The sequence below is a fragment of the Nerophis ophidion genome, linkage group LG26 (assembly GCF_033978795.1).
Source record: "Nerophis ophidion isolate RoL-2023_Sa linkage group LG26, RoL_Noph_v1.0, whole genome shotgun sequence".
In the NCBI taxonomy this organism is placed as follows: domain Eukaryota; kingdom Metazoa; phylum Chordata; class Actinopteri; order Syngnathiformes; family Syngnathidae; genus Nerophis; species Nerophis ophidion.
In genome coordinates this window covers 29687377-29714876 of record NC_084636.1, presented here as the reverse complement: position 1 = coordinate 29714876, position 27500 = coordinate 29687377, and the positions used below count along the sequence as shown (strand labels likewise).

Sequence of the window (27500 nt, the reverse complement as noted above, 5' to 3'; positions counted from 1 at the left end):
ATTTGGCCACCTGCTTTGATTCACATATGAATTTAAAGAGGCATCCCATTCCCAACCCGTAGGATTCAATATGATGTCAGTCCAACTTTTGCAGCTATTACAGCTTCAACTCTTCTGGGAAGGCTGTCCACAAGGTTGCGGAGTGTGTTTATAAGACTTTTTGACCTTTCTTCCAAAAGCGCATTGGTGTGGTCAAACACGGATGTTAGTCGAGAACTTGGCTCTCAATCGCCGTTCTAATTCATCCCAAAGGTGTTTTATCGGGTTCAGGTCAGGACTCTGTGCAGGCCAGTCAAGTTCATTCACACCAGACTCTTGTCATCCATGTCTTTATGGGCCTTGCTTTGTGCACTGGTGCACAGTCATGCTGGAAGAGGAAGGGCCCCCCTCCACACTGTTCCCTCAAGGTTGGGAGCATAGAATTGTCCAAAATGTTTTAGTATTCTGGAGCATTCAAATTTCCATTCACTGGAACTAAGGGGCCACGCCCAACTCCTGAAAAATAACCCCACACCATAATTCCTCCTCCACCAAATTTCATACTCGGCAAAATGCAGTCCAAAATGTAACCTCCAAACCCAGAGTCTTCCATCAGATTTCCAGATGGAAAAGCGGGATTCATCACTCCAGAGAAGGCGTGGCCACTGTACTCTAGAGCAGTGGCGACGCCTACTTTACACCACTGCATCCGATGCTTTGTATTGGACTTGGTGATGTATGGCTTAAATGCAGCTGATCGCCCACGGAAACCCATTCCACGAAGCTCACTGTGTACTTTACGTGGGCTAATTGGAAGGTCACATGAAGTTTGCAGCTCTGTAGCAACTGACTGTGCAGAAAGTGGGCGACCTCTTTGGACTGTGCGCTTCAGCATCCGCTCACCCCTCTCTGTCAGTTTACGTGGCCTACCACTCAGTGGCTGAGTTGCTGTTGTTCCCAAACTGTTCCATTTTCTTATAATAAAGTCAAAGAGAGTTGACTTTGGATTATTTAGGAGCGAGGAAATTTCACGACTGGATTTGTTTCACAAGTGGCACCCTATGACAGTTCCACGTTGGAAATCACTCAGCACCTGAGAGCGGCCCATTCTTTCACAAATGTTTGTAGAAGCAGTCTCCATGCCTATGTGCTCCATTTTATACACCTGTTCCCGGGCCGAGTGATTAGGACACCTGATCATTTAGATAGGTGGCCAAATACTTTTGGCAATATAGTGTACATTAAAGAGCAGAGCTGATGCAACCAACTGCCATTTCAGCGGGGCCATTTCTACATACAGCTACAAAAGTAAAACCCAATGAAAAATACAAACAATGAGCAATAATAATACGTATTTTACACTTACGATTGCACCATGCCTAGACAAACAACATCCATCCATCCATCCATTTTCTACCGCTTATTCCCTTTCGGGGTCGGGGGGGGCGCTGGCGCCTACCTCAGCTACAATCGGGCGGAAGGCGGGGTACACCCTGGACAAGTCGCCACCTCATCGCAGGGCCAACACAGATAGACAGACAACATTCACACTCACATTCACACACTAGGACCAATTTAGTGTTGCCAATCAACCAATGCATGTCTTTGGAAGTGGGAGGAAGCCGGAGTACCCGGAGGGAACCCACGCATTCACGGGGAGAACATGCAAACTCCACACAGAAAGATCCCGAGCCTGTATTTGAACCCAGGACTGCAGGGCCTTCGTAATGTGAGGCAGACGCACTAACCCCTCTGCCACCATGAAGCCCAGACAAACAACAAAACAAAACAAAAAGTACAGCACAAAGATGTTTGGTTCAGAACGCCTAACATATCTTGACCCACATTGGTTTGATTTGAGCATCTTAAAGCCCACATTGTATCATAATGAATCAAAAAGTGGACAACCTAATACAAATTGATCCATTTGACGACAGTGCATTTGCATACAGTATGCAGACACTATCTGAAAAAAAGGTATTGTTTGATTTAGGCTTCAACACATGCATGTTCCATTTCCCCTTCGCAGATCATAGTGCTTGCTATTAAAATCGTTAGCCTTGCATTAAGACCAAAAGCAAAATGCTCGAGTTTGCTCCCTTCCTCCCTGGAAAATGTATAAATGGCGCCGCATACCACTCGGCTATTTGTCCCTCGTTTTCATTTTCTTTGCAGCCGCTGCCAAGAGGATTGCATGAGCATCTTTAATCTCCCCTATGTTGTGCGTGCGTGTACTTTTGCTTTCTTAAGCTGCAAAGTGTAACGACAAATAGGGAAGCGTCTACCTGTCCATGTGCCTCAATCATTTTAACATTGACTGCATGTGGCCAAATGCAGTATTATCTAAAAGCCAACGTGTGTCAATGCAATTGGAGCACTGCATTATCCTGTGTGCCTGAGCACATGATGCAAGCCTAATTGGATTAGTTTGAATTCTTCATAGGCAGTTTTGACCCAGTGTTTTTTTTTCCTTAATTCGACACTGGAAGTTCTTAGCTCGGCGGTCGGATTTCCAAACATCCATCCATCCATTTTCTACCGCTTGTTCCCTTTTGGGGTCGCGGGGGGCGCTGGCGCCTATCTCAGCTACAATCGGGCGGAAGGCGGGGTACACCTTGGACAAGTCGCCACCTCATCGCAAACAATTGTCTACATAAAACAGGGGTGTCACACTCCTTTTCATTGAGGGCCACATTGCTCTCAGAGGGCCGCCTGTTTCAGTGAATAAATATATTGTTTAAGAATTCTAATTAGAGATGTCCGATAATATCGGACTATCGGCCAATAAATGCTTTAAAATGTAATATCGGAAATTACCGGTATCTGTTTCAAAAGGTATAATTTATGACTTTTTAAAACGCTGCTGTGTACACAGACGCAGGGAGAAGTGCAGTGTGCCCATAAACCTTAAAGGCACTGCCTTTGCGTACCGTCCCAGTTACATAATATCTACAACTTTTCACACACACAAGTGAATGCATCGCATACTTGGTCAACAGCCATACAGGTCACACTGAGGGTGGCCGTATAAACAACTTTAACACTGTTACAAATATCGCAAACAAGATTGACAAACACGGGCTTCACAGTGGCAGAGGGGTTAGTGCGTCTGCCTCACAATACAAAGGTCCTGAGTTGTCCTGGGTTCAATCCCGGGCTCGGGATCTTTCTGTGTGGAGTTTGCATGTTCTCCCCGTGACTGCGTGGGTTCCCTCCGGGTACTCCTGCTTCCTCCCACCTCCAAAAACATGCACCTGGGGATAGGTTGATTGGCAACACTAAATTGGCCCTAGTGTGTGAATGTGAGTGTGAATGTTGTCTGTCTATCTGTCTTGGCCCTGAGGTGGCGACTTGTCCAGGGTGTACGACGCCTTCCGCCCGATTGTAGCTGAGATAGGCACCAGCGACCCCAAAGGGAATAAGCGGTAGGAAATGGATGGATGGATTGAAAAACACATTTCGGCAGAACATCCGCACCGTAGCACAACATAAACACAACAGAACAAATACCCAGAACCCCTTGCAGCACTAACTCTTACGGGACGCTACAATATACAACCCCCGAACCCAGCTGCGGTTTTGAGGCATGTTAAAGAATTATAAATATGGCAGTGTCAAAATAATTCTTGACAATACAATACAATACAATAAGACATGAGTCAACTTATTCAGGTCTAAAAATAGAAAAAAAAGATGTAAGGCTTTATGTTCAAACGGTGACAAAAGTTTGATCCCCTCGAGTTGGTCAATTGAAAAGTAGCTCGCCTGCAGAAAAAGTGTGGGCACCCCTGACTTAGACGTTAGACTAAGACAAACTTTAATGATCCACAAGGGAAATCTTTCAACACAGTAGCTCAGTTACAATGATGGAAAGTGTAAGGTTGGAAAGAACAATGCAGGTACGAATAGAATTAATATATAGCAATATAAAATATAACATACATGCGAATATATATACAATATATACTTAGTATGTGTACAGTATATTATGTATACAGATATATTATATCTATAACATATATACAATATATACCAATTACCATGTACAATATTACATTATATGTGGCAGCCGCAGCATAAAATAGAGAGTAAATCCAGCAGAAAATAGAATATAGACATTAAAAACAAAGAGAAGTAGCTGACATAGAAGGTGTCAGGTAACAGATGGATATCATCTATTGCTGTATGGGGAGTGATTACACACCTGGATGGAGTGTGGAATGAAGGAGTTCTTGAATCGCACAGTGCGGTCAGGAAGCTGAAGGACCCTGTTGCAGTATGAACTACGCTGTCCCTCAATTGTCTGGTGGAGTGGGTGGGCAGGATTGTCTATGATGGCCAGCAGTTTGTCCAGTGTCCTCCTGTCCCTCTGTGACACAAACACCTCCAACTGCGAGCCAGTAGTTTGGCCTGCTTTCCGGATCAGTTTATCAATCCGGTTTGAGTCCCTTTTGCTGGTGCTGCTCCCCCAACAAATATTGCGAAGCTCAGAGCACTGGCCACAAAAGACTGATAAAGGATCTCTTAAGCTTCCTCAGGAAAAATAGTCTGCTCATGCCCTTCTTGTAAACAGCATTGCAGTTGTCCTTCCAGTCCAGTCTGCTGTTCAAATGGACTCCCAGGTACTTATACTGCCCCACTACTGCCACCTCCCGGCCCTGGATTTTGATGGGCTCCACCGGGGTCATACTCTTCTTGAAGTCGATGACCAGTTCCTTGGTCTTGTCCACCCTAAGGACCAGATGGTTCGCCTGAGACCACTCCATAAAGTCAGCGATCAGTGTCCTGTACTCCAATTCCTGTCCCTCTCTGATACACCCGACCACAGCAGAGTCGTCAGAGTATTTCTGCAGGTGGCAGAACCTGGAACTGTACTGGATGTCTGAGGTGTACAGGGTGAACAGGAAAGGAGACAGGACGGTCCCCTGTGGAGCACCTACACAACTGACCACAGTATCCGACAGGGAGCTCCCCAGTCGCACAAACCGGGGCCTGTCAGACAAGTAATCAGTGATCCAGGAGACAATGGATAAACTAACCCCCACTGGAGAAATCAAAGAATATGATCCTCACAGTGCCCTTCCCACCATCCAGGTGAGAGTGAACATGATGCAGCAGGTAGATTACAGCATCATCCACTCCTACATGGGGCTGATATGCAAACTGTAGAGCAGGGGTGCCCACATTTTTTCTGCAGGCGAGCTACTTTTCAATTGACCAACTCGAGGGGATCTACCTCATTTATATATATCATTTATATTTATTTATTTATGAAAGAGACATTTTTGTAAACAAGTTAAATGTGTTTAATAATACAAGCATGTGTAACACATATAGATGTCTTTCTTTCACAAAGACAAGAATATAAGTTGGTGTATTACCTGATTCTGATGACTTGCATTGATTGGAATCAGACAGTAATGATGATAACGCCCACATTTTCAAATGGAGGAGAAAAAAAGTTGTCCTTTCTGTACAATACCACATGAAAGTGGTTGGTTTTTGGCATCTAATTCATCCAGCTTCCATACACTTTACAAGAAAAACATTGGCGGCAAATTCCGTAGCTTGCTTGATTGACATTCACGGCACCCGAGGGTCTTGTGAGATGACGCTGGCTGCTGCCAGTTCATTATTATGAAAAAATGACAGAGAGGAAGGCGAGAAACACTTTTTATTTCAACAGACTTTCGCGTCGTCCCTTCCGTCAAAACTCTAAAGGCCGACTGCACATTTCCTATCTTCACAATAAAAGCCCTGCTTCATGCTGCCTGCGCTAACAAAATAAGAGTCTCGGAAAGCTGGCGTGCACAAGTGATGTGCACGCCAGCTTTCTGAGGGATCGCTTGTGCACGCCAGTTTTCCGAGACTCTGTATTTAGTTAGCGCAGGCAGCATGAAGCAGGGCTTTTATTGTGAAGATAGGAAATGTGCAGTCGGCCTTTAGAGTTTTGACGGAAGGTACGGCGCGAGAGTCTGTTGAAATAAAAAGTGTTTCTCGCCTTCCTCTCGGTCATATTTTCATAATAATGATCTTGCAGCAGCCAGCGTCATCTCACAAGACCCTCCGGTACCGTGAATGTCATTTAAGTGACGTCTTGGTGAAGATTGATGATCACTAATTTTTAGGTCTATTTTTTTTAAAAGCCTGGCTGGAGATCGACTGACACACCCCCCGCGGTCGACTGGTAGCTCGCGATCGACGTGATGGGCACCCCTGGTCTAAGTTATATGGCGAGGTTAACACAAATATATCAAATAATTTAAACTTGATTTAGAGCCACTCGATCCTCCAGGTCTTCTACAGTGTTTTACCTGCAAGCCCAAGGCTAGTAAAACTTGCTTTTGGGTAAATGTGTTGTAAACTATGCCCACAGGCACCACGTCAAAACACTGCTATTAGTGTTTTTAGGAATTTACAGCAAAAATGTTGGTGTCACAAGTACTGTGTTGAACCGAACTTTGGGGCAGGTACGGTGTCATTCCGGGGCCGAATGTGGGCCCCAGGCCCGCAAGTAGTACAGCCCTGATTTCGAAAATGTGTGCTCATTTATAGCGCCAATTGTTTTTTTATCATGTTAAGTAAGACTTGTTACTTTGCTGCTTTTAGGCGTTTGGTCCCAAAGGAATTTAGCTTCTAAAGCCTCTCTTTACATCCTCCTGGGGGAATTTGAAAAAAGGAAGTTAAATCAAGAACAAAGGTGGTGTGTTTGTGTCATCTAACATGTAGCGTGCACCACATATTTAAATACATCAGGGGGCTTCGGGGGTGTTACACAAAAAACAAAATGCAAATTATTACCAACATTTCCAGTCATTTTGGAAATACAGGGACATCGTGATTACGCGTCTGCCTCACTAAGTGCCTTCCTTTTCTCCTGTCTTCTGCACTTTTAGTAAACATACACACACACTGCTGTGATCAGAGCATGCTTTTTAATTCGGAATATAGCCTTTTGCATAAATATATTCCCCATATTTTTGATCTGCATATATTTTAATAGTGAGGGTTGGACTCCGCCAAGGATGCCCTTAGTCACCGATTCTGTTCATAACTTTTATGGACAGAATTTCTAGGCGCAGTTCAGGGGTTCCGGTTTGGTGGCCGCGGGATTAGGTCTCTGCTTTTTGCAGATGATGTGGTCCTGATGGCTTCATCTGGCCGAGATCTTCAGCTCTCACTGGATCGGTTCGCAGCCGAGTGTGAAGCGACCGGAATGAGAATCAGCACATCCAAGTCCGATTCCATGGTTCTCGCCCGGAAAAGGGTGGAGTGCCATCTCCGGGTTAGGCCCAAGTGGAGGAGTTCAAGTACCTCGGAGTCATGTTCACGAGTGAGGGAAGAGTTGGTCATGAGATCGACAGGCGGATCGGTGCTGCGTCTTCAGTAATGCGGACGTTGTATCGATCCGTTGTGGTGAAGAAGGAGCTGAGCCGGAAGGCAAAGCTCTCAATTTACCGGTCGATCTACGTTCCCATCCTCACCTATGGTCATAAGCTTTGGGTCATGACCGAAAGGACAAGATCTTGGGTACAAGCGGCCGAAATGAATTTCCTCAGCTGGGTGGCGGGGTTCTCCCTTAGAGATAGGGTGGGAAGCTCTGCCATCGGAGGAACTCAAAGTAAAACCGCTGATCCTCCACATAGAGAGGAGCCAGATGAGGTGGTTCGGGCATCTGGTCAGGATGCCACCCAAACGCCTCCCTAGGGAGGTGTTTAGGGCACGGCCAACCGGTGAAGACCCAGGACACGTTGGGAAGACTATGTCTCCCGGCTGGCCTGGGAACGCCTCGAGATCCCCCGGGAAGAGCTGGACCAAGTGGCTGGGGAGAGGAAAGTCTGGGCTTCCCTGCTTAGGCTGCTGCCCCCACGACCCGATCTCGGATAAGCGGAAGAAGATGGGTGGATGGATGGATGGATACTCTTAATAAATATTGACTTTTGATAAAACAAGGAAATTGCATTTCTCGCCTTCTCCGGTTCTGATCTATTTAAGGTAGTGTGTTAAAAATTACTCTAAATCAGGGCTAATTAACTACATAATGAAGAGGGCCGCAGTTTCAAGAGCTTAAGGTCTCAGGGGCCGGACATCAAAATTTGAATGTTTCCTTCTATTCCTTTGAGACCGCGTTTACTTATTTACACATCAGCTTTCACACTGTCAATGAATTCATTCCTCTGCCCCCGCTACTCATTTCCAGCATGTGCAGCTAGACAGATAGTTAACAGCATGAAGAAACATAAGTTAAGTTTTTTTGATGGTTGAGGATCCTTCGTTTTAATTATTATTTTTTTATACGTCTTTATTTAGGTTTGTAGGACTGAAAATATATACATTACAAAAGTATAATGTAATATGTGTTTTACGTAAATAAAATGTCCAACGGGCATCATGGTGAAACAGTGTTTCGTGCATGTGCCTCACAATACGGAGGTCCTGGGTTCAATCCTGGGGCTCGGGGTCTTTCTGTGTTTGCATGTTCTCCCCGTGACTGCGTGGGTTCCCTCCGGGTACTCCGGCTTCCTCCCACCTCTAATAGGATAGTATAGGTTGATTGACAACACTAAATGGGCCCTAGTGTGTGAGTGTGAATGTTGTCTTTCTATCTGCGTTGGCCCTGTGATGAGGTGGTGACTTCCGCCCCAACGCAGCTGAGATAGACTCCAGCACCCCCCGCCACCCCCAAAAGGACCAAGCGGTAGAAAATTAATGGATGGATGGAAAATGTCTTACATGTATGTTACATAAATAAAACAGAAGGCTTAGTGTTAATACACACAGCAAACATTGCACACATGTGGTTTAACGCAATCAAACCTAAGGTGTAGCTTTTTATCGCCCTCTGCTGGTCATATTCCGTGCTACATGTGTTTAACTACAGTTAAACAGGCCGAACACAACACAACCACAAATACAAAAGATATCAAAAAGTCAGCAATTTACTATACGTTCATACTTTCGCTCCATTTTGTCCACTAAAGACGCCGAGATCATTATCCATGCGTTTGTTACGTCTCGTCTCGATTACTGTAACGTATTATTTTCGGGTCTCCCCATGTCTAGCATTAAAAGATTACAGTTGGTACAAAATGCGGCTGCTAAACTTTTGACAAGAAAAAGAAAGTTTGATCACATTACGCCTGTACTGGCTCACCTGCACTGGCTTCCTGTGCACTTAAGATGTGACTTTAAGGTTTTACTACTTACGTATAAAATACTACACGGTCTAGCTCCAGCCTATCTTGCCGATTGTATTGTACCATATGTCCCGGCAAGAAATCTGCGTTCAAAAGACTCCGGCTTATTAGTGATTCCTAGAGCCCAAAAAAAGTCTGCGGGCTATAGAGCGTTTTCCGTTCGGGCTCCAGTACTCTGGAATTCCCTCCTGGTAACAGTTCGAGATGCTACCTCAGTAGAAGCATTTAAGTCTCACCTTAAAACTCATCTGTATACTCTAGCCTTTAAATAGACCTCCTTTTTAGACCAGTTGATCTGCCGCTTCTTTTCTTTCTCCTATGTCCCCCCCTCCCTTGTGGAGGGGGTCCGGTCCGATGACCATGGATGAAGTACTGGCTGTCCAGAGTCGAGACCCAGGATGGACCGCTCGCCTGTATCGATTGGGGACATCTCTACGCTGCTGATCCGCCTCCGCTTGAGATGGTCTCCTGTGGACGGGACTCTCGCTGCTGTCTTGGATCCGCTTGAACTGAACTCTCGCGGCTGTGTTGGAGCCACTATGGATTGAACTTTCACAGTATCATGTTAGACCCGCTCGACATCCATTGCTTTCGGTCCCCTAGAGGGGGGGGGTTGCCCACATCTGAGGTCCTCTCCAAGGTTTCTCATAGTCAGCATTGTCACTGGCGTCCCACTGGATGTGAATTCTCCCTGCCCACTGGGTGTGAGTTTTCCTTGCCCTTTTGTGGGTTCTTCCGAGGATGTTGTAGTCGTAATGATTTGTGCAGTCCTTTGAGACATTTGTGATTTGGGGCTATATAAATAAACATTGATTGATTGATTGATGTTGTCTAGCCGCCGTTAAAAGTTCGATTTTCGCGATTTTAGTACTGGTTCAATCCCCACCTTCTACCATCCTAGTCACGTCCGTTGTGTCCTTGAGCAAGACATTTCACTCTTTCTTCTGATGGGTCGAGGTTAGCGCTTTGCATGGCAGCTCCTGCCATCAGTGTGTGAATGTGGAAACAATGTCAAAGCGCTTTGAGTTCCTTAAACAAAAAGGTAGAAAAGCGCTAAACAAGTACAACCCATTTAGCATTCTTCCACTCACCCACCGTCGCTATATTGTGACACATATGCTTTGCCGTTGCCCTCTGCGAGGTGGGGGGGATTCTGCATTCATGAACAACCCTGTTTTCTTTTTTGTTGTTGTTGTTGTTGTTTTATTTTTGATTTTGTTTCCTCGCAGTTAACCTGCTCAGTGGACTTGTGGGTTCAAACCCCGGCTGAGTCATAGCAAAGACTATAAAAATGGGACCCATTACCTCCACTCAGCATCAATAAATCAATCAATGTTTATTTATATAGCCCCAAATCACAAATGTCTCAAAGGACTGCACAAATCTTTACGACTACAACATCCTCGGAAGAACCCACAAAAGGGCAAGGAAAACTTACACCCAGTGGGCAGGGAGAATTCACATCCAGTGGGACGCCAGTGACAATGCTGACCATGAGAAACCTTGGAGAGGACCTCAGATGTGGGCAACCCCCCCCCTCTAGGGGACCGAAAGCAATGGATGTCGAGCGGGTCTAACATGATACTGTGGAAGTTCAATCCATAGTGGCTCCAACACAGCCGCGAGAGTTCAGTTCAAAGCGGATCCAAGACAGCAGCGAGAGTCCCGTCCACAGGAGACCATCTCAAGCGGAGGCGCATCAGCAGCGTAGAGATGTCCCCAATCGATACGGGCGAGCGGTCCATCCTGGGTCCCGACGAGCGGTCCATCCATGGTCATCGGACCGGACCCCCTCCGCAAGGGAGGGGGGGACATAGGAGAAAGAAAAGAAGCGGCAGATCAACTGGTCTAAAAAGGAGGTCTATTTAAAGGCTAGAGTATACAGATGAGTTTTAAGGTGAGACTTAAATGCTTCTACTGAGGTAGCATCTCGAACTGTTACCGGGAGGGCATTCCAGAGTACTGGAGCCTGAATCAAGGGTTGGAATTGGGGGTTAAATCACCAAAATGATTCCCAAGCGTGCCCACCGTTGCTGCTCACTGCTCCCCTCACCTCCCAGGGGATGGGTCAAATGCAGAGGGTAATTTCACCACTCCTAGTGTGTGTGTGACTATCAATGGTACTTTAACTTTAACTGTTAATTTCTGAATGGTGTCATCAAGCCTGTTTGGGTGTCGTTCGGCCGGCCAAATTAAAGGCTTTAGCGAGCGTTGAATACAAATGCTCTAAATCCATTCAACTTGACTTCCAGCCTCTTTACACAGGACACAGAAATATTCTTTTCATCCATCTGTTTTCCAGCACTTGTCCCTCCCGAGGTTTTTCATTAAAAAAAGTCAATTGAATCCGAAATCTATTTACTGGGGGATTTGTATTGCCGTTAATTAACTGAATTGTCTGCCGCAGGAGGAGGGGGGAGTGAAATGTGAAGTGAACAAGCTGAACGAGGCTCGCCCGTTGCTTATTAATCATGACACCCGCCTCGTATAACGGAAATAAGAAAATGACGAGGACTAGTCTACAGACACAGCACAACTGGCAGTAATGCTGTAGAGCAGTGGGAGTGCGCCCTAAAAAAAACACTGTAGATATTTTGCTTTTGTTCAAAGCAAGTGGAACAAAAGTTGCCATAATTGTTAATTATTCTCACAACAGGAAAGTAATTGGCAGATAACAGCAGATATTACAGGTCACCTGACAATGTCTCCAAAGAATGAAGACTATAAGACGTACACAGAGAACCCTTTGAGTGGCCTGGATTTTGTCATATTTGTATGAGTTTTCAAAGCTTTTCATTTTGTTGTTGATTGAGGAGAAATAACCATTCACTTCTCCATATGTTATGTTTTGCTGCAATGATTCAAACAATTTGTTGTTAATTCTATTTTTCGTTTTTGATTTATTACTCAGTGGCCTAGCGGTTAGAGCAGGGGTCGGGAACCTTTTAGGCTGAGAGAGCCATGAAAGCCAAATATTTTTTTTAAATGTATTTCCGTGAGAGCCATATCGTATTTTTTAACACTGAATACAACTAAATGCTTCACGGTGGGAGAGGGGTTAGTGCGTCTGCCTCACAATAAGAAGTTCCTGCAGTCCTGGGTTCAAATCCAGGCTCGGGATCTTTCTGTGTGGAGTTTGCATGTTCTCCCCGTGAATGCGTGGGTTCCCTCCGGGTACTCCGGCTTCCTCCCACTTCCAAAGACATGCACCTGGGGATAGGTTGGTTGGCAACACTAAGAATTGGCCCTAGTGTGTGAATGTGAGTGTGAATGTTGTCTGTCTATCTGTGTTGGCCCTGCGATGAGGTGGCGACTTGTCCAGGGTGTACCCCGCCTTCCGCCCGATTGTAGCTGAGATAGGCGCCAGCGCCCCCCGCGACCCCGAAAGGGAATAAGCGGTAGAAAATGGATGGATGGACAACTAAATGCATGCATTTTTAAGTAAGACCAACATGTTTAGAGTATAATAAGTCTCTTATTATTTTTAATAACATTGTTATCCTGAAGCTAACAGATAATAAATCAAATGTCATGTCTTTTTGTTTGGCCATGTGCTGTTTGTCCTTTGGACTCTTTAGGTTCCTGTTTTTTTTCCACTCCCTTGTCTGGTTTCCTTGGTTACTAATTTTGTCCACCTGTCTCTGGTGGACAAAATGCCCGCTCACCTGCTTCCCGAGCACTAATCAGAGGCAGTATTTAAGCTCGTCTTTGCCAGTCAGTCGCCCTGTGCAGACTTGTTTCATGCCTTGCCATAGTTTTGTGCTTCATGCCATACCAAGTAAGTTTTGTTTGATTTATGTTCATAGTCTGTTTATGCGTTAGCTTTGTTCCTTAGCCCAAGTTGTGCCTCCGCTGTGACATTAAATACTTCTTACCATTAATGCGACTTCTTTAACAGGTGCGGTAGAAAATGGATGGATGGATTTAAATGCATTACAATGTTTTATATTTTGTACGTTATTTTTAGCACTGTGATTACCAGCAAAATTATTCATAATTATCGCGTTTAGCAACGTCAGCTAAGATTTATCTGAGAGCCAGAGGCAGTCATCAAAAGAGCCACATCTGGCTCTAGAGCCATAGGTTCCCTACCCCTGGGTTAGAGTGGGATCCGTAGGTTGTGAGTTCAAACCCCGGCCGAGTTATACCAAAGACTATAACAAATGGGACCCATTAACTCCCTGCTTGGCACTCAGCATCAAGGGTTGGAATTGGGGTTTAAATCATCAAAAATGATTCCTGGGCGCTGCCACCCCTGCTGCCCACTGCTCCCCTTACCTCCCAGGGGGTGATAGGTCAAATGTAGAGAATAACTTCGCCACACCTAGTGTGTGTGTGTGACAATCATTGGTACTTTAACTTGAACTTTATCAATTAATTTCTATAGAGAAGTGAAGTAGAGTGAATTATATAGCGCTTTTCTCTAGTGACTCAAAGCGCTTTACATAGTGAAACCCAATATATAAGTTACATTTAAACCAGTATGGGTGGCACTGGGAGCAGGTGGGTAAAGTGTCTTGCCCAAGGACACAATGGCAGTGATTCGGATGGCGGAAGCGGGGATCGAACCTGGAACCCTCAAGTTGCTGACACGGTCGCTCTACCAACCGAGCTAAACCATGCTTTAATATAATTGAAGCATGTTTAAATTACTGGTACTAGTGGCTTTGCTCGTAGAGGGATCATCCAGAAAGTTGGGGGTTTTTGGTACGAATCCAACTTCCACCATCCACTCCACTGCTGTTCTTGTCCTTGGGCAAGGCACTTGAACTACCTCGCTCCCCATGCCACTCTAGCTATGCGAACTGTCATGGCTGTCAAATAATTAAAATATTTGTATTGCAGTGTGTTCATAGTTAACTCAAAATTAATTGCAGATAAATTCAACTTTTCATCATTGATAAGTGTTACCCCACACAGATCATTTTCAAGTTTTTATTACCATGACTGAGTGTGACGATCCGTTGCCCGGATCCATCCATTCATCCATTTTATACTGCTTGTCCCTTTCTGGGTTGTGGGTGGTGCAGGAGCTGCATTCGGGCAGAAGGAGGAGTACACCCTGGACAAGTTGCCACCTAATCGCAGGGCCAACACAGATAGACAGACAACATTCACACTTACTGTCAGGTACAAACACTGATTACATCTATTAAACAAGACAAGAAGCAAGGAATTAAAAACAGACAGTATTACATTTGGCTCAACAATCTTTTAATGCACACTTTTTTTTTTTGGTTTGTCAGGCAGACCTTCAAAGTAGGATCTATCACATGCCTGCGTTTCACCGATCAAAGGCAGTCGCTGGTGACGTTTGACTACGTTTCACCAATCAAACAGAGCCAGGCAGTCACATGATTAACTGCACATTGTTTTTTTTACAAACCTTTATTTATAAATTTCAACATTTACAAGCAGTTGAAAATAATAATCAAAGTAAGTACAAAAACAATACAAAACAGTATAAAAACTGTACAAAACAGCGCCAGCGGGTTGTAAATTCAAAGTAACTCAAATATAATGCAATATATATATATATATATATATATATATATATATATATATATATATATAAAATAAACAAAGTGCAAAGCCGTAGGCTCACTCAATCTCAGTAAATAACTTAAATTTGGAACACAGGATCATCGTTTTCACAGCTTTTTGGTTGTTAGAGGTAAAGTGTTTCAATGTAGAGTTCTAAATCTTTTTTAAAGGCACAAAAAACAGGTCGGGTATTAAGAAACTAACATTTATGAATATAAAACTTAACCAATAGTATAATGAGATTGCAAAGGTAAAATTCATTTTCAAATTATTTTTTTTCAATACAGTGTAAAACCAAATATTATTTAATATATATCATTGTTTAGTTGCTTAAGAGATATTCCTGGCTCTGAATTTGTTCATTGCTATTTTTATGTTTTTGTGCATTACTTGTTGCAGTCATCATTAAACGAACAGGTTACTCATCAGTTACTCAGTACTTGAGTAGTTTTTTCACAACATACTTTTTACTTTTTCCTCAAGTAAATATTTGAGTGACTACGCCTTACTTTTACTTGAGTAATACATCTCTAAAGTAACATTACTCTTACTTGAGTACAATTTCTGGCTACTCTACCCACCTCTGCCTGTAAGAAGTCACATGGAGGAAGATGGTGCTTATCTTCCCTAACAAGATTGTATTTGTCCCCATGTTGTCGACAGCACCGCCACACTAGAATCTCAATGGCGCTCACTTGATGGAGTGCAAACTTGCCCGAAGCCGAAGCAATCTTCTCTTCCCTCTCGAGGACAAACGTCTTCGTTGATTTAAACAAGCTACTGTTCGGTGAAAAATGATCCCAATGGCAGCAGTTTTTTTTTTATTGTTTATTAAGTCACATTCTTACCGAGCATGCTTTTTTAATACCGAACATGAAAATGGTTTCCATGTGTGATTATCCCATGCTTTCAAGTTTCTCACAGTCGATATTCCCTCTGATTGATGCCTTTAGGCGCTAACGAGCCTGCTGCACCCTGAATGCGAGTTCATATTCCAGCTGGAGAAGGACGAGCGCCGCTGCCTGCGCTCCATCGCCGAGGAAGGAAACACCAGTGCACCAGGTGTGTTTGCTCGATTTTCAAAAAACTGATCGATGCATCATCATGATTGTCTGAAGGTGAAGGGTTAAAGGCATATTTTATTTTACTGTGCATCATATTACTTTAGGCTTCACGGTGGCAGAGGGGTTAGTGCGTCTGCCTCACAATACGAAGGTCCTGCAGTCCTGGGTTCAAATCCAGGCTCGGGATCTTTCTGTGTGGAGTTTGCATGTTCTCCCCGTGAATGCGTGGGTTCCCTCCGGGTACTCCGGCTTCCTCCCACTTCCAAAGACATGCACCTGGGGATAGGTTGATTGGCAACACTAAATTGGCCCTAGTGTGTGAATGTGAGTGTGAATGTTGTCTGTCTATCTGTGTTGGCCCTGCGATGAGGTGGCGACTTGTCCAGGGTGTACCCCGCCTTCCACCCGATTGTAGCTGAGATAGGCGGCAGCACCCCCCGCGACCCCAAAAGGGAATAAGCGGTAGAAAATGGATGGATGGATCATATTACCTTATAGGGCAGCACAGCAGTACAGGGTTTAGTGCATACTTGGCAACCTTGAGACCTCCGAATTCGGGAGATGGGGGGTAGCGGGGGGGTGTATATATTTTCAAGTTTTTCTTCTATATATATATGTATATATATACAGTGAGGCAAAAAAGTATTTAGTCAGCCACCGATTGTGCAAGTTCTCCCACTTAAAATGATGACAGAGGTCTGTAATTTTCATCATAGGTACACTTCAACTGTGAGAGACAGAATGTGGAAAAAAATATCCAGGAATTCACATTGTAGGAATTTTAAAGAATTTATTTGTAAATAATGGTGGAAAATAAGTATTTGGTCAACCATTCAAAGCTCTCATTGATGGAAGGAGGTTTTGGGTCAAAATCTCACGATACATGGCCCCATTCATTCTTTCCTTAACACGGATCAATCGTCCTGTCCCCTTAGCAGAAAAACAGCCCCAAAGCATGATGTTTCCACCCCCGTGCTTCACAGTAGGTTTGGTGTTCTTGCGATGCAACTTCTTCCTCCAAACACGACGAGTTGAGTTTATACCAAAAAGGATACATGGATGATACAGCAGAGGATTGGGAGAATGTCATGTGGTCAGATGAAACCAAAATAGAAGTTTTTGGTATAAACTCAAGCATTTTGCTTCCTAATGTGTTTTTTTCTCACCTTCTTCCTGTAAGAGAGTTATTTACATTACCTATTTTTTTTACCTTTTTTTACCCCCCCCCCAACCCCCCCAGGTTGTGGACCATTCTGGGATGCTGTGGTCTGCTGGCCTCCCGCTGCAGTCGGGGAAAGCGTTTACAGAGCTTGTCCGGCCGTTTTTTCCCTCTTCAGAAACAGCACAGGTTGGTTGCTATCATATGCTAAAACATGCAAAATACCCGCCTCCCATTTGCATATTGAAGCAATCACAATTTTCCCGCTTTTTTTTTTTTTTTTTTTTACTTAAATGTGAATTATATCCTACTCTAAATGGCTTTCAGCTCACATTTAAAAGTTACATCTCAAAACAAGAGTGTGATGCAATTAGCCTTTTTTTAAATTCCTACTGCAGAGTCAATTTGTCTGGCTGTAGATGTTGTAAATGTATTCATTTATTTATGTGGCTTTTTTTTTTTTTTAATAACATGCGAATGACTCTTGGTGGCGAGGTGCTCGGGGGGTGTCTCTGTAATTATCCGCTATGGGAGTTTGAGAAGAGTTTTTCAAAGCCGGTGTTATGGTGTTAAATAAAAGTATCAATAACAATATCATAGCATCGACTGAACAATGTAGCGGGGATCCTTTTTTTTTCTTTTTTTTTTTTTTCTTTTTCATGAAAAAGGGACCCCGCGACCCCAAAAGGGAATAAGCGGTAGAAATGGATGGATGGATGGATGGATGAAAAAGGGACGTTTTTGTCATGAAAAAGGGAGGTTTTTGTGGTTGGTGCACTAATCGTAAGTGTATATTGTGTTTTTTATGTTGATTTAATTAAAATATATATATATATATATATATTTTTTTTTTTTCATAAAAATTTATAAAACATTATTCTGCGGCCCGGTGGTTGGGGACCACTGCTTTAATGGATTACTGATGCTCAGCAGCTACATTGCTAATCACAGCATGATACCATCATGCATGCTTTTTTTTTCTTTATTAGTGCTGACTAAGTCGTTATAATGAATCAAATAAAACATATTTACATCCAAATGCACGTACTTGCCAACCCTCCCGGATTTTCCAGGAGACTCCTAGTATTCAGCGCCTCTCCCGAAAACCTCCCGGAATAAATTTTCTCCCGAAAATCTCCCGAAATTCAGCAGAGCTGGAGGACACGCCCCCTCCAGCTCCATGCGGACCTGAGTGGGGACAGCCTGTTTTCATGTCCGCTTTCCCACTATATAAACTGCTTGCCTGCCCAATAACGTTACAACATCTCCGGATTTTAATAAAAAACTGCACACACAAGGAGACGAAGCAGAAGAACGAGGAAGTTACAGCCATGGCGACGCCGTCTGTAATAGAGCGATCCTATGTTGTCTGTCGCCATCTCCTGGTGAATGTGGGCTATAGCGTTATGGGGTTGCTTTTTGATTGGCCAACGATTTATGTGGTGTATGTTGCGCACCTGACGGCAAGTGACTCTCGCCAGTACGCAAATGGCAGAACAAAGGTTATTCAAATAGTGAAAGGTAAGTGTTGTTGTTTTTTTAGTAACCAGCAAGCACAGTACAGTTAGTAGAACTGTGTTTTTATTACTGTTTTTTTGATAGGTGCCGTCAGAAATTCAACTATTTATTTTATTTATATATGTGATATAATAAATATATATAGCTAGAATTCACTGAAAGTCAAACATTTCATATATATATATATATATATATATATGTATATATATATATATATATATATATGAAATACTTGAGTCTGTGAATTGTAAATGTAAATATACTCCTCCCCTCTTAACCACGGCCCGCCCCAACCACACCCCCGACCCCCACCTCCCGAAATCGGAGTTCTCAAGGTTGGCAAGTAAGCAAATGCATGTTTGGTAGAAGAATTTGAGAAATCTCAACAGTCAGACTAACTACAAGCTTAAATAAATCAATTAAATTAGCAAAGGAATTGGCGACTTGTCCAGGGTGTACTCCTCCTTCCGCCCGAATGCAGCTGGGATAGGCTGCAGCATCCCCCGCCACCCCACAAGGGGCAAGCGGTAGAGAATGGATGGAATTATAAAACGTTAACATTAGGACCGGTGCTAATACAATGAAAGGGGTGTCATGGCTGGTCCACCAGTTATTAACTAATGTAGGTAGCTAACCCTTGTTAAGGGTCATTAGGGTAACGACTAGGATTTTCCTTATTATGATCTAGTGCAGGGGTGTCAAATGTCCGGCCCGCGGGTTTAGTTTGCAAAGTATAAAAATGAGCCGAAAGTTTAGAATGAAAGAAACAGCTGTTCTAAATGTGTCCACTAAATGTCGCAGTAGCAATTATTTGTATATTTGTTGATGATGCAACATATGTAAAAAAAAAAACAGAAAAAAACACATGAGGAAAATTAGCAAACTACCTAAATAACATCCTGTAATTAGAGTTTGATATTTTTTTTGTACGATAGATTGAAAACACCAATGAGTTAACTGATGAACATTATCACATAATTTATTCACAAAGTATAAATGACGACAAGTAAAGGTAGAATACTAACCGCAACATGTAAGTGGAAAAAAAAAACACATAACATTAGATTAGATTAGAGATTAGATTAGATAGTACTTTATTTATTCCGTCAGGAGAGTTCCTTCAGGAAAATTAAAATTTTCAGCACAATCCCATTCAAGTTTAGACAAACATTACAGGGAGACAGAACAGGATCGCTGACGGGTCTGCCGGCTTCCAGCGCCCCTTACAAAAAAGATGAGATAAAAGTAAACAAAGAGGGGGGGTGGGAGGAAAAAAAAAGAGAAGATTAAAATAAAATTAAAAAATCTGTCTAAGCCTGGGCCCTGGAGAGGAGGTGCAGACTGAGGCCAAGGGAAAAAAAAAAAAAATGTGTACATTTTCAGAATGTGCTTGTTCTATTTTTAAACAAAGAAAACAAACTGAAGATGTCTTTATTTTTAAGTTATCGTGCCGTGATTATACCAGTCCGGCCTACTTTGGAGTAGATTTTTCACCATGTGGTCCCCCGGTCTAAAATTAGTTCGACACCCCTGATTTAGTGTCACTGAGGAAACTTTTTGAAGCCAGAATTTAATGTACAATTGTTACATTCTCCTGCTTTAAAGCAACACTGCTCACCCATGACATATTTCTCCTCCTGTATGAACCTTTTCGGACATGCTATTTAATGCACATTTAAGCATTTGCCACTTTTCCCACCGGTTATTTATAACCGCCCGTGGCAGGGGGCGTGGTCCGCGCGTTCCCTGCGGGCGGGGTGTGTGCAGAGATCGGTCATGAAGCAGCTGACGGGTGAGTGGATAATCTCAGCTGGAACGAGTTATCTAATCACCTGTTCCTTTATTAGCAGCGCAGGAGACCATGATGGGGGAGGACGGACGACACGGGGAGGAGGAGCGTGCTGAAAAGCCAGATCCAAAAAGGACTCGATAAAACTATTGCAAATACCGGCTGCAAAGCCTAATATGTGCATTGTGTGAAAAGATTACAATTTGTGAACCGCTGTGTGAAGTGTGCTGAAAAGTCACTGATCTAGAAGACGCAGGTACGATACTTGTTACACCGCCACTATGCGTAATAAAAATACAGAGAAAGACTCAAAATAATCAACAAAGATCTATCCGGTTGTCACTCACACACAAAAACAGGCATCCGCCACGTACACTTGTCATACCTAATGCATCCCTCCTCTCACTGGTTGTTAATGATAACAGACACTTTGTATTGTAGAACTTAAATAGAAACACTCAAAATAATAGAAGAATCAACGTAAACTTGCCATTTATACAATTTGTGCCATCATTCCCCCTGCGGGGTATTATTAGTAGCCGCTACCTTGCATGATAGAAATACAGAGAAAGACTCAAAATAATCAACCAAGAGGAGGTAAAGGAGGAGGTAATCCTCCCTTTTCATTGTCCGTCTTACTCTCTGTAAAGCACCAGTTCCCATTGGCAGCAAAACAGGCCCAAGGCATTACACTACCGCCACCATGCTTGATGGTAGGTATGGTGCTCCTGGGATTAAAGGCCTCACCTTTTCTCCTCCAAACATATTGCTGGGTATTGTGGCCAAACAGCTCAATTTTGGTTTCATCCAGAAGGTCTTATCTTTGTCCATGTGATGTCAGATGAAACAAAAGTAGACTAAATAACTAAGTTAATTCCATCCATCCATCAATTTTCTACCGCTTATTTATTCCCTCTGGGGCAGCGGGGGGCGCTGGCGCCTATCTCAGCTACAATCGGGCAGAAGGCGGCGTACACCCTGGACAAGTCGCCACCTCATCGCAGGGCAACTAAGTTAATTCCCACCTCGCAATTAAAACATTATTTTCTATTCACTTAAGGTTTAGTGAGCCGTAACTGCACCGATGGCGGTTGGTCCGGACCCTTCCCGCCGTACCATGTCGCCTGCAGCGTGGATGACGACATACCGGAGGTGAGAGCGATAACCGCTTTGCTTTTTTCTCTCTCTCTCTCTCTCTCAGAGAAAGCACGCGGTCATTAATGATCCACATCCTTTAGCAAAATAGTAAGTAAATCACCTGTAATTCATCAGGTAATAGCCAAAATTACCTTGTTTCACAAAGGCCGAGTGTGATATAGTCATTTTTTTTAAAAAGAGTACTTGGAGGTAATTACAGAGCAAACTACTTTAGGAGAGAATTTTGTGCACATCTCGGTAATAAAATCCCTCCTGATCATCAGGTTTGATTTATTTTTTCTTCTACTTGAATTAAGGAGCATTTTCACTCGAGTCAATTTGTCTGGCTGCCATGAGACGCCACCTTTTCAATATGCAAAAGACTTCTATCTGACTGTCATCTTTTTCCGTGAGTTCGCAGAGGGAGCAGAGCTACTTTGCCACTGTAAAGCTGATCTACACCGTCGGCTACAGCGTCTCTCTGCTGGTGCTGACCGCCGCTGTGCTCATCCTGCTGCTCTTCAGGTAAGACCATGAGACAACTTGTCCCATCTGGGCTGCGGGGAACCATTATCAGCCCTCAACGACAAGCGGCGAGCCAAATTGTGGACATTTTTCAACTGAAATTCATCCAATATCTTATATTTAATTAAAAGACAGAGCAGTTTGCAGTCAAGATAATAACACAGTGAGCCAGCAGTTTAATGAACAACTCGGTTTGAGCCACAAACTTCAAATTATTAAAAAAAAAAAGTGTCTTTCTATTCTGGATCAATCCTGTCAGCTCAGCAGACATGTCCCCATTGAAGACTCTGGTTGAGTTCACACACTTCCTAGCAAGAACACACAAGTCTATCTCTTTTTTTGTGCGTTTTTCAGTTGAAAAACTGCTAGCAAGAGTCAGCTAACAATGCAGGTAATGGGAGTCCCCTACTCCACCTCTAAGGCCCTCTAAAAAACGTTTTTAAGCCAGCTGTCACGTTTGTAGCGGTGGCGGATGCTGGTTTCTCAAGGAGGGGAAGCTCAATTTAGGCCTACAGTGGGGCAAAAAAGTATTTAGTCAGCCACCGATTGTGCAAGTTCTCGCACATACAGTTGTGATCAAAATTATTCAACCCCCACACAATTTTGGTGTTTTAGCAAGTTGGACATTTATTCCGTATTTTGTTTATAGTCATATCAAATAAAGATGCATTAAATAGACAAATGCAACTTGAATTACAACATTATATTTTGTAACATACAAAAGATTCAACTCCTTGAAGATCATAACTCTTAAGAACAGAATTTGAATAAGGTCTTTTCAATCAGGTGTTGAAAACACCTGTAGATGTGATTAGAACCATAACGAGCAACAATTAAAGTGATTGAAAAAGACTGTGACGCTCAGCTTCTTGTAGATGGTCAATGGTGTATTTGCAACATGGTGAAGTCCAGGGAGTGGTCAAAGAAGTCAAGAGAGGAGGTAATTTCTCTTCATAAGAAAGGATACGGATATAAGAAAATAGCAAAGACATTACACATTCCAAGAGACACAGTTGGGAGCATAATTTGCAAGTTTAAAGCTAAAGGCACAGTGGAAACACTACTTGGGCGTGGTAGAAAGAGGATGCTGTGTGCAACTGCTATTTGAAGCGTCCAATGGTGAAAAACCCCCGGGTAACAGCTGAGGAACTAAAACAGGACATTGCAGAGGGGGGGAACGCAGGTTTCGTCCCAGACAATAAGGCGCGCACTACGAGATGAAGGCATCCATGCCAGAACTCCCAGGCGCACCCCACTTCTGACTACCAGGCACAAGAAAAATAGACTCCAGTATTCCAAAAATCATCTGGACAAACCCAAAAGGTTTTGAGAAACTGTTCTATGGAATGATGAGACAAAACTGGAACTCTTTGGGCCTATGAATCAACGTTATGTCTGGAGGAGAAAAAATGAAGCTTACAAAGAGAAGAACACCTCGCCTACTGTTAAGCATGGTGGGGAGTCAATCATGCTCTGAGGCTGTTTCTCTGCCTCAGTTACCGGGAATCTCCAGCGCCTTCTAGGCATTATGAATTCTATTTCCTACCAGGATATTTTAGCAAAATAAAGAGTTTTTTTCCCCCCTTTCTGCATTGCCACACTGATGTGTTGTCTTCACCAGGAGGCTACGCTGCGCCAGGAACTTCATCCACATTCAACTCTTCCTCACATTCATCCTGAAAGCCGTGGCGGTGTTCATCAAAGACGCCACTCTCTTCTCTAATGAGGAGACCAACCACTGCACCCTCTCCAACGTAAGACAAAACGTCTGTCCTCAAGCTTCCCTCCTCGATACTCATCCTTCTCCCTTTTCCCTAATCTCCCGTCCAGTTCGCCTGTAAGGCCGCCGTGGTCTTCTGTCACTATTGCGTCATGGCTAATTTCTTCTGGCTCCTGGTGGAGGCGCTCTACCTCAACTCCCTGCTGCTCTCCTCGTTTTACCGCAGCCGCCGGTGTCTGTGGGGCTTCAGCTTGCTGGGATGGGGTACGCATGCATATGTTTTTACTAACTTCTTAGACCTTACTAGTTACCATTATTTTCATTTTGGAAGTGTGTTTTTTGCCATTACAAGTGTCGTAATATTAAAGGCCTACTGTGATGAGATTTTCTTATTTAAACGGGGATATCAGGTCCTTTCTATGTGTCATACTTGATCATTTCGCGAGATCGCCATATTTTTGCTGAAAGGATTTAGTAGAGAACATTGACGATAAAGTTCGCAACTTTTGTTCGCTAATAAAAAAGCCTTGCCATTACAGGAAGTAGCAGACGATGTGCGCGTGACGTCACGGGCTGTAGGGCTCCTCACATCCTCACATTGTTTATAATCATAGCCAACAGCAGCAAGAGCGATTCGGACGGAGAAAGCGACGATTTCCCCATTAATTTTAGCGAGGATGAAAGAATGAAAGATTCGTGGATGAGGAAATTTAGAGTAAAGGACTAAAAAAAAAAAAAAAAAAAAGGCGGCGGCGGTGGGTGCGTTTCAGATGTAATTAGACACATTTACTAGGATAATTCTGGAAAATGCCTTATCTGTTTATTGTGTTAATAGTGTTTTAGTGAGATTCTAAAGTCATACCTGAAAGTCGGATGGCTGCGGTAAACGCCAGTGTCTCTGAGAGAAGCCGAGGAGCCAAGGTCACAGCTGCCTTTTTGAGCTGCAGGAGGAGGTCGCATAATCCACTGAAGTCTCCGGTAAGAGCCGACTTAATATCACAATTTTCCCATCCAAAGACTTGCTGGTTTACATAGAGAAACATGTTGGCTTGACCGCTCTTTGTTAAAAATTCACAACAAGCAATGGTTGGTTGCTAAAGGCAGCTGCAATCAACCGCTTTCCACCAACAGCATTCTTATTTGATGCCTCCATTATAAATTGAACAAATTGAAAAAGATTCAGCAACACAGATGTCCAAAATACTGTGTAATTATGTGATGAAAAGAGACGACTTTTAGCCGTAAATGGTGCTGGGCTGAAATGTTCGCTCCAACCAATAACGTCACAAACACGCGTCAACATAAGCGTCATCATTCCGCGACGTTTTCAACTGGATACCTTGCGGGAAAGTTAAAATTGCAATTTAGTAAACTAAACCGGCCGTATTGGCATGTGTTGCAATGTTAATATTTCATCATTGATATATCAACTATCAGACTGCGTGGTCGGTAGTAGTGGGTTTCAGTAGGCCTTTAATGAATTGCTCCTCCAGCCGATAACTGCCACGTTGTGCCATAGAAATGCTAATAATAATCCACACTTGATTAGCTTTGTCAAGGAAATACACACATCCAGCATGCAGAATGCCACCTATGCCGATTAATTCCGTCACTCTTCCTGCCAGTAATTAATGATAATTGCCTCCATCTGCAATAGCAATGATGAGAAAGATCCAGCAATTATACTCTGTCATATCGCACGGCTTGCTTGCTCGTGCACAAGCCCGAGTCATACAGTTTTTGTGTTCACTCCTCCTGTCAGTTATTCAGGCTATCCATCATTTTCCAGAATAGAAATAAACAGAACAACTACACACTAAAAAATGTCGGGTTAAAAAATAACCCAACTTTAACCCAACTGTTGGTTCAAAAAAGGACGAACCCCTTATTTGAGTTATTTTAACCCGACATTTTGGGTTAATTTTTTCCAACCCAACTTTTGCGTATAATTATTTAACCAAAATGTTGCGTTATGATAACTTAATGTTGGGTTATTCCCAACCAAACTAAAGGGTTGAGTTATTTTAACCCAAAAGTTGAGTTATGCTAACTCAAGGTTGGTTGATTCATAACCCAACTATTGGGTTTATTTTTTTTAACATATAAGCTGAGTTATGCTCTTTACAATGTTGGGTTATTCCCTACCCAACTATTGGGTTGCGCAATTTAGCGCTTTTTGACCCTATAGTGCAGTGGTTCTGCAATGGGGGTACGTGTACCCAAGGGGGTACTTGAAGGTATTCCAAGGGGTACGTGAGATTTTTTAAAAAGTATTCTAAATATAGCAACAATTCAAAAATCCTTTATAAATATATTTATTGAATAATACTTCAACAAAATTTTATTGTAAGTTCATAAACTGTGAAAAGAAATGCAACAATGCAATATTCAGTGTTGACAGCTAGATTTTTTTGTGGACATGTTCCATAAATATTGATGTTAAAGATTTCTTTTTTGGTGAAGAAATGTTTAGAATTAAGTAAATTAATTCAGATGGATCTCTATTACAATCCCCAAAAAGGGCACTTTAAGTTGATGATTAATTCTATGTGTAGAAATCTTTATTTATAATTGAATTATTGTTCATTTTTTAGTTATTTTTATATATTTTTTTCCAAATAGCTCAAGAAAGACCACTACAAATGAGCAATATTTTGCACTGTTATATAATTTAATAAATCAGAAACTGATGACATAGTGCTGTATTTTACTTCTTTATCTTTTTTTTCAACCAAAAATGCTTTGCTCTGATTAGGGGCTACTTGATTTAAAAAAATGTTCACAAGGGCTACATCACTGAAAAAAGGTTGAGAACCACTGCTATAGTGGGTTAAAATGTATACATTTTACTGCTGGTTTGTCCTACTCCTTCCCAACTACTGGTCAAAATGATTTATATTCCATTAAAAGATACTCAAAAGCAAGAAATGAGGGACATTTATTTTACAATAATTGCAGTGTATGGTTTTAGTAGTTCTATACAGCATGCTCAAATATATCATATATATGTACATAAGATGTGTAATTGTAAATAATGTTAATGAGATCTATCCATAATATATAATAAAAACCATCACTCCTCCCTCCATTTATTAGTGATAACCACCTCTTTGCATGATATAAATAACCTTCACCTTCAACCACCTTGTGCAATATACAAAACCCAAAACCAGTGAAGTTGGCACGTTGTGTAAATGGTAAATAAAAACAGAATACAATGATTTGCAAATCCTTTTCAATTTATATTCAGTTGAATGGACTGCAAAGACAATATTTTGAATGTTCAAACTGAGAAACTTAGTTTTTTTTTGCAAATAAACATTAACTTTGAATTTAATGGCAGCAGCACACTTAAAAAAAAATTGGCACAGGGATATTTTTACCACTGTGTTACATGGCCTTTCCTTTTAACATCACTCAGTAAACCAATTTTTGAAGCTTTTCAGGTAGAATACTTTCCCATTCTTGCTTGATGTACAGCTTAAGTTGTTCTACAGTCCATTGGTCTCTGTTGTGGTATTTTAGGCTTCATAATCCACCACACATTTTCAATTGGGGACAGGTCTAGACTACAAGCAGGCCAGTCTAATACCCATACTCTTTTACTATGGAGCCACATTGTTGAAACACGTGGCTTGGCATTGTCTTGCTGAAATAAACAGGGGCGTCCATTATAACGTTGCTTGGATGGCAACATATGTTGCTCCAAAACCTGTATGTAGCTTTCAGCATTAATGATGACTTCACAGATGCTTAAATTACCTATGCCTACGGCACTAATACACCCCCATACCATCACAGATGCTGGCTTTTCAACTTTGCGCCAAGAACAATCCGGATGTTTTTTTTCCTCTTTGTTACGGAAGAC

At 42.6% G+C, this 27500-nt stretch overlaps 1 protein-coding gene across 2 annotated transcripts in view; it reads left to right on the top strand.

The window, feature by feature from the left end:
• ghrhrl (growth hormone releasing hormone receptor, like) overlaps nucleotides 1–27500 on the top strand; it is a 67416-nt gene that overhangs the window by 7706 nt on the left and 32210 nt on the right. For both annotated transcript variants that reach the window (XM_061888324.1, XM_061888323.1), the window contains exons 2-7: nucleotides 15674–15782; nucleotides 17025–17132; nucleotides 21311–21402; nucleotides 21809–21912; nucleotides 23534–23666; nucleotides 23743–23896. In XM_061888324.1, coding sequence (XP_061744308.1) covers nucleotides 15674–15782; nucleotides 17025–17132; nucleotides 21311–21402; nucleotides 21809–21912; nucleotides 23534–23666; nucleotides 23743–23896 — 700 coding nt within the window. The remainder of the gene's footprint in view (nucleotides 1–15673; nucleotides 15783–17024; nucleotides 17133–21310; nucleotides 21403–21808; nucleotides 21913–23533; nucleotides 23667–23742; nucleotides 23897–27500) is intronic.